The following is an 8,946-nucleotide window of genomic DNA, read 5'->3' on the forward strand; positions in this document are numbered from 1 at the left end:
AATGTACTCAAGCTACAGCAAGGTTATTTTAGATACAAGGTATATTCTATTTTATCTAGTAAAACTTACTAATGATTTAAATTTATGCTAAATATTTAAGGATAATCATAAATGGAGTATCACACATCATATTATGTTTATGTGCATGAGCACCATGGTTAAACGTAATAGTTATTTAATTCCCGACCAGAAATATGCATATATTTCTTTTAAAGAGAGTTTTTTTTTTTTTCATAAAAACGTGTAGATCCTTGGATTTTATGATGGTGTGATTGGCAGCCTAAAATGTGCACAGAAGTTTTTATTAGGCTTAGTTTTATAAAAAGATGCTGTGTTGATCGACACAAAATTATTAAACATTTTATGAGCTCCACAGCAGCACAGCCACCCAAGTTTCAAAATTCCTTTGAATTATATAAAAGCAACTTAGAACCTGAGTCCTCAGAAAAAATGTTTTTACATATTTACATTTTTCATTATGTTTTTATTTATAAGTATTATTATTTTAATATTATTAATAACCTGTAAATTCCAAAGTTCAATAACCTTTTTTTTGCCTCCCTCCCATGACCCTTTTGGTTAGAACACCATGACAAAAATCAAATTTTCATGTGACTAGGTTAATGAGACCTCATTCAGTTTTTAAGTTCTGTTTCAATTGCCCGTTTTTGATCAATATTAAAAACCACAGATTTTGCTTTTCACGAGCATGAATACACAAACAACCTATCAAAAGCAGGAAGTGGAAAAAATCATGTCTTTTTTGACAGCTCGCTCATTTATCTGTGTGTGTATAGTGACCTGTTGACACAAGGCCTTGTTTAGTTAAAATACCAAACATACACCTATAGTCATAATTAAATATTAACAAATACACATTTAATTTGCCTTCGTTCTTAATTAATGATGCAAGCAGAATTTCCTCTTTACATGTTAATTACAATTTTAGATTAGATCCAAGTGTTGTTTCTTCTTTTAACATATTTTTTACTTTGATCTACATCGATGTTTTCCCTGAGCTGGATAAATTCTGACTATAGATTCCATTGTCCTATATCTCGTGGTTAAATTTAAACCTAATAGCTAATTGTATTCATAAAATCTTGATGTACGGTACCTCATCTGATTATTCTGGTCTGGTGTTCATCTTAAAATAGTACTTACACATTTAAAATGTTTAACTAAACTGTAAGCAAGAGATTTCTCTGATGTCAGATGATTATTTTTTTCCATGAATACTTAGCTATTTGTGTACTCTGAACAAGTGCACAATACACACATATATAATAATAGCATGAATGCCTGACACCTATCAAATCTAAACATCTTTTTTTTGTGCACAAAGTGTTAACATTGTATGCAATAAATAACATTTCCACAAAACATAATATTATCTACTAGTAAAAATTTTGCCTTTTTCCATCTTTCTCCTATAGATTATGGTATTAGTTCAGGTCCATCAATTCAGAATCCATTGAATGCTAGAGGACATACATGAGTCAAAGCAGTGATCAACCACTTAACACCTGAATTAACTGAGAAAATATTATATCTGATAGGTTTTCCTACCATTAACCAAGTCATTACTTAATCATGAGTCAACAATATCATTTCTGGTTTCTGCAAGAGGATGGGTGTGACTGATTGGCAGGGGATGTTAACTTCTCCATGGCACCTGATCTCACCTCTGATGGTTTAGAGGTCAGTGTTTGCTCTGCTCCTATATTGGAATATTTAGTCGACTTCTGAGCTTGAATACTCAGAATCAGAAAATTTTATTTAATTTTGGATTTTTAAAACAAGTAACATAAGCTCTGTAGAGCTTTTGACTGACTACTGTTCCTTATTTCTATTTCACCCAGCTATTACCAGTACCGCTTATAATTTTCAAATACATATATGTTCCTCTCCTCACTGTTTCCAACTTATGTTTTATTTACAAGTATTCAGTAATGAATGATAGAACAACACAACAATAATCAAAATACACAAGTTACCGATCTCTTATTTAGACATGTGCATGGTGTACCCAAGTAAAGCCAGGGATTTACCAAAGAAAACAGATGTCTTAGCCAATGTTGGGTCCAACCGATATAATAGAGCTCTCCTTGAAACCTGTGGGGTAAAGCCACTCATTCATAAACCGCCTAGCTCATTCACTATCTCAATTACATATCTTGACAGCCTGCCAAACTTGTATAGATTCTGGGTTAAAATATTAAAAGGTGAGCAAAACAGTGTCAAAACATTTAACAAGAATGCATGTTTTGAGACTGGAAAAACATGCACTGCAATAATTAGGTACCAGTATTTATAATGTCAAGGCATGTACTTGTCTGATGATTTCAATGCTCCCAGGAATAAGGTAAAAGCCTCGGAAAATAAAGCAATGTATAGGGCTCATTGATAACAGAATTTCCTGTGTGATGAAACTTTGATGTGTAGATGAGATTTCAGTGTTATCTCTTTTTAACTTGGCATATTTTATCTGCCGGCTAAAAATAATACTCTCCGGTTCTTGTTTACATTCAAATACTTAGCAGTCGTATCTTTCCTGTCAAAGGAAGACCAATCATTTCTTGAGGAATGCAACAGGTACCGTACTACAGACATCTACAATTTCTTGCACTGCAGTACATTGGGATTGATATGTCTGACTTTGACATTTATGCAGTGTGGTTTTTAACTGCTTCGGCAAATGACACCTTAATCTGCCTCCTCCATAACACGATGATCATGGTTACTCGTGGTCTTATCACGTCATACCCATACTTATACACGTACATCTTTTGCCTACGGAATACATGTACTATAAAAAAAATATATTCATACTATGATAACAGGAGATAGAACCATCCTTATTTTTCATATCCACCAGAAATTCAAAGCTTTTGTTAACTATATGAAAAGAAAGACAGCCAGAGATTATTTCCAACTTTATTTTAGCGAATTAGTTATGCTATCAAAAAATAATCCTGATAATGGTTCAGGGAATAATATACTATTATTTTCAATATCTACCAGCCTTTCAAAAGCTGAAATTGTTAAATGAAATAATTTTTAAAAAAAGAGACAGTAATTATTTCAATCTTAATAGGTAATTACCATATACTTTTTAATTACATTTACTATGAAATGCTAATAATTTGTAGATGGTCATAGATAATGTCAAAATATGTCAACAATGGAGGTGTCATCAGTTTTTCTTTTGTTTCTTTACACATTCCTTTCTTAATTTCCTGGGGCTGTTGGTGACATTTTGAAAACACATTACTCTTTACACCAATAACTTTTCATTTTCTCCTTTAATTACATGAAAATTATAGAAAATTTTAGGGAAGTGAAACACTTCTTAAACCAAAACTTAAAATCTATATATAACTGGTGTAGTTTTACTGTAAATCTAATCCATGCTAATGGGATTTCCTAAGCCTTAAATAGGTTAATACTGAATAAGTCTTAGAATGACCTTATACATGTTATAAGTATAACTGAATCCTGTATGCATGTTTTAAACTGCAGCAGTATAAAGCAAGGCACTGTCCCAATGCATAATAATCCTACTGTAATGTATACACAGCAAGTAATATTTTAAATGCATGTTAAAAAAATATGTATATCTTGTATACTATACAGTATACAGATTTCAAATGACTTGGTATAACAAAACATAAACACGAGTGCAGTTAATATAAACTTCTGCCTCACCACATGTAGCAAAAGGAATTTAACTAAATCATTCTGACTAAAGCAATAAGCACTGGGGATCTTAGACAATTTAAAGCAATATTCCATGTCCATGGCAAAGATCTTTTGCATTTCCATTTCATTTTTTCAACTCATTTTGACAGTTTTTTAGACACACATGGAAGTATTTATCACAGAAGCTAAATAATAAGTATACACAAATGTCAGAAATGACAAAAATAAACTTGACATCACATTCACACTTGTCTATACTTACCCACAGCAGGCGCATCATAGGAGTCCCCAAGGAGAATCTCTGGTGCAGAGTAAGCTAAAGAACCACATGATGTTTCTAATTTCTTTCCTGGATTGAACATGTTGCTAAAACCAAAGTCAGTCAATTTCACAATGCCTAGTTTTTCAAAGAACACTACATTTTCTGGCTTCAAGTCTCGATGAACTACATGAAGTTTGTGACAGTATGAAATTGCCTCTACAATTTGTCTAAAATATCGTCTAGCCTTGTCTTCGGGTAGACCCTTTTCATGCTTCATTATGTAATCATACATATCACCCCCATCACCCAATTCAAGAATGAGATAAAGTTTTGTTTGGGTGTCTATCACTTCATATAATCTCACAACATTTGGATGCTGGACTAGTTTCATGCAACGTACTTCCTGAAATAAATGCGATTTGGAAATATCGTCTAATTTCGTTTTGTCTATAACTTTAACAGCAACCTTCTCATTTGTAAACACATGTCGGGCTAACTTCACAACTGCAAAGTGGCCCTTGCCAATCGTCTCTTCGAGGTCGTATAACCCTGCTATCTCAAAATCCCCACGCGATCTTCTTGGGAATCTGTTTGAACTGGACATCTTGAAACTCATTTGCGATATATCACTTTAAATTCCTACACCTGCATTATAAAAATCGCTAAAATTACTAAGTTTTACGTTACCAACATCGTACATGTCAATACATACTCCATTTTCGGTAGGTCCGTGTGCGCATATGCTACTGCGCACTACGTCATTAGGGTATTGCGGAAATCATAGAACCACGAATGATATTGACTTACGAATTCCCGGGAAATTTGATGTGCGGATAGTTTGATATTTTTTTAAAGAAAAAAATCTGTTAAACAATTTCCCAGTGTCATGAAAGTACTTTGTACGGAAGTACATTTATTACTTTATTGATAAAGAGTTTAAAAAAATAAATTGATATATATGATTTTATTATATGATTGAATAATTTCCATCTCTCTGATTGGCTGAGATCCAACTATGTTAGAAAAATATTACGTTGTATTGACCTGCACGTGACGTTCCAGGTCAATACAAGGATTTATTTCCTCTACATTGATCTAAATATAGATTAGGAAATTCCAAATTGATACAAGTTGTTTTAGAAAGCTATTAAAACAACAATGATTTTTATTTTCATTTGAACAAACCATATAAGCCAATATATATCTTATGAGGGTGGTAAGAGGGGATGCTGGGACCCCCCTCCAACACTTTTACTGAACAACAATTTTTTTTTTACTTTTTGGCTGTCAGTTTTCCCTGATAATACTCTTTCCTTTCAAAATCTATCCTATAATAAAAAAAACTGACATTATAAAATTTCTTTCATGGCAATTAGAATTAATTGATTTAATAAAGACATTTCAAATTGATACAACTTGTGAGGTTTATTCACATTTTAATTCTACTTCTCTCTTGTATTTGGCTAGAATTTAATAAAATGCAAACAAGTGATGAGCTGTATCACTTTATCTGAGTGAATCATATAATAAAACAATTATTGCTGGTTTTTTCGGTCAATACAATGATTTAGCCATCTTCGAAGTACAATATTCACCTCGCCCTTCGGGCTTGGTGAATATTGTACTCCTCAGATGGCTAAATCATTGTATTGACCTCAAAAATCAGCAATAATTGTATATTATACCGACCTGTCATTGATTTAAAGTTACAGTCATTTAGGGTATTCCGAATCACCCTGCATTTCGCGACACTCGGTAATTTACCTTATCGCTTATCTTATACGAGACATGCACACGTGTGACAACTAAATATTCTTTCACAACATGGTTCATGCTTAATACATACAAAAAATAAAGAGGTAAACGTAATGCGTTAATTAAAAAAATAATTAATTCATTCGTTAACTTGCTATCCTTCTCGAAAAAAAAGTCCGCCTATAAACGTTGCAGAATATTTCTCATCGATGTCGTGGCGTTGTTGGTGGATGAAACCTGGCATATTAGGTATTGACAGAACGGCAATTTTATGAGCTTTCATGAGCATTAATAATTTTTTATTACATCTCATAAATGTATATGTTACAACCGCATTTGTAGCCCCCTACAATTTGGGGTATTTCGAATCATGTATGTGCAGGACCGCAACTGAAGAAATTGCACACGCTGCATACTTGTTATATGCCCGATATTTTGATAACATCGGTTTTCTTTACATGCAAGGGACCTATGAAAATTATGAAATGGAAAAGCTGTGAAGAGTTAATGAGTAGCTTGACCAGTGTTGATCCTTTTATCATACGTGTTTAAATATGGAGTTGCAAGCATATACACATGTACACATACATATATGTACACTATGCACGTATCCAGTGATTTATGTCACATTTAATAATTGTGATACGTATATCTAAACAAGAGCTAGTCTTTACTCCTTTTCACACATTTCTTTTATCATCATCATCATTGCATGTATGATCTTTTTTTTTTTTTTTTTGGTAGCCGATTCGTAGAATTATATGATATTTTCAATGTTAATTGTTTTGCAGTGGAAAAAAAAATCACAGTGGCAAAAAAGTGACATTATTATATTTACAGGACAACAATTTACAGTCATGTAATTTCTGAAACCCCTATTTTCTTGGTAATAATTGCTTTTCTGCATGATCCGCTTCTGAAAAGCTGTTTTATAGTGCGAATAAAGAGGGGGGTGTTGATAACTTTCAAATAAACAAGAACAATCAAGAAAATTTTAATTCTTTTTATTCTTGGAGCTTTTTATAAACAATACTAACTAGTTCATCAATTATGATGATGTTATCTGACCGTTTTCAACCCATTTACCTGGTGATTCGAAATACCCGGAAGTGATTCACAATACACTAAAAAGGTGATCCAAATATAACCCCGGTCAAGGTCGCTGTATTGAAGATAGACTCGTTCTATAAAGTAGATCTGATTTTTCACTAAATTGGCTTTCCTTTGATACCAAACAACCATGTGAAAAGTTTTTAATAAAATCATCTGCAGTCAAAATGTAAAAGGTGATTCGGAATACCCTAAATGACTGTATATTTTAAATTCTAAAATCCACAAATTCATTTCCACCAGACCCTCGGCAACAATAGATTTGCATCACTAGAAATTAAGTCAAGCAACGCCCCTCATTACTATAAGAATTTGCTATGACATTACTGAAATACAACTTGCACAATTGCATGTGCAACCCCTCCCCACACACACCCCACGTGCACCCTCTCTCACACACACTCTGGAGTTTTTTTTTAAAACTAGGTCAATGGATCAAAATTGAAAATCATGAGGTCAAAATAAGTAACACATTCGGGATGGTCTTTTCACAATCAAGCTAATATTTATGACCAAGGTTATAACCGAGAGAGGAATGAGATACATTTTCGTGAAAGCGACCAAAACCCCCTCCCCCTTCAAGTGTTGCCTCTCATTTTTGTCCCCCGCTTTCGCGAAAGCGAGGGGACATTAAATCTCATTCGTCTGTCAGTCTGTCAGTCAGTCAGTCTGTCTGTCCGTCACAAAAACTAACCTTGCTCATAACTTTTGATTTAGTGGAGCTATGACTTTCATATTTCACATGTATATTTTTAGTGACAAGACCTTTCTTTGGGTACCACCAAATTTGACCTTGACCTTGGAGTTTGACCTACTTTTACACAAAAATTCCAAACTTTTACTTTGGCCATAACTTTTGAACGGTAGATATTAGGGCTTCCATATTTCAAATATGTATTTTTTGTGGCAAGACCTCTCACTGGATACCAACAACTCTGACCTTTTGACCTTGACCTTGGAGATTTCCGTACTTATGAAAAAACTTTAACCTTGGCCATAACTTTTGAATGGTAAGGGCTAGGGCTTTATACTTCACATATCAGTAATCATTGTGAGGAGACCTTCCATTGGATACCAAGAACTTTGACCCTTTGACCTTGACCTTGGAGTTTGACCTACTTTTTAAAAAAAACTTTAACCTTGGCCATAACTTTTGAACGGTTCAGGCCAGGGCTTTCATACTTCATGTATGTAATACTTGTGGCAAGACTTTTCTTAAAGAAACTACCAATATATATAATCTATTATATTCATGATTTGACACAATATGTCATAAAAAATGACATCCCACCCACAAAGACACCGAAAGCGGGGGACCACAATTCTTTGAATTTGCTTGTTCCATTTCTTTTCAATTAAGTTATCGCAAAGGGTATGATAATGAATTCAATTACTTATTCTTGGTCTTATATAATGCTAAGCATATGATTTAAGTCTATTACAAATTGTGTAATTTTAAAACTGTAAATAACCAGTTTTATACCACCCGCTTGAAAAGTGGGAGGGTATATAGCAATCGTTATATCCGTCCGTCCGTACCTCCGTCTGTTACTCTTTGGGGTACCCTAGCTTCTCTTATCCGCAACTCCTCTTATTATACTACTGAGTGAAATTTAATGAAACTTTCACAGAATCTTTATTACATATTGCCATTGTGCACCTCCTATTTTACTTTTTTATTCGACTCGTATTTTAGGTTTCCCATAGCAAAACATGGACATTGCCATTATATTCTTACCTATGACGTCACATATAAAGGCTTCTGAATAACATTTGATAAGACGAGTTATTCCTCTTTACACATAACCGTAAAACAATACATGTCGCAAAACATGGACATTATGGGAGGCAGGGGGTATCATTTAGTGAGCTCATTGCTCACAGTACCTCTAGTTTGTATCTCACTTCTATGACGTCACATATAAAGGCTTCTGAATAACATTTGATAGGACAAGTTATTCCTCTTTACACATTACCGTAAAACAATACACAGCAAAACATGGACATTATGGGAGGCGGGGGGGGTATCATTTAGTGAGCTCATTGCTCACAGTACCTCTGGTTTGTATCTCACTTCTAAGGGCAAACCATCTATCAGCATAAAAATACCCTACAAC

General features: G+C 33.7%; 1 protein-coding gene across 1 annotated transcript; it reads right to left on the minus strand.

Annotated features, from left to right (window-relative positions):
* Window positions 1–3,964: 3,964 nt before the first annotated feature.
* On the minus strand, window positions 3,965–4,709 carry LOC134243004 (SNF-related serine/threonine-protein kinase-like; the record flags this gene model as incomplete). Its single annotated transcript, XM_062725211.1, has 1 exon — window positions 3,965–4,709. A coding segment is annotated over exon 1 (616 nt), but the record flags the coding sequence as incomplete, so codon positions are not given.
* Between the last annotated feature and the right edge of the window lie 4,237 nt (window positions 4,710–8,946).

Source organism: Saccostrea cucullata, unplaced genomic scaffold (assembly GCF_032062105.1).
Source record: "Saccostrea cucullata isolate Sc308-1 unplaced genomic scaffold, CSIRO_AGI_Scuc_v1 ctg2615, whole genome shotgun sequence".
In the NCBI taxonomy this organism is placed as follows: domain Eukaryota; kingdom Metazoa; phylum Mollusca; class Bivalvia; order Ostreida; family Ostreidae; genus Saccostrea; species Saccostrea cuccullata.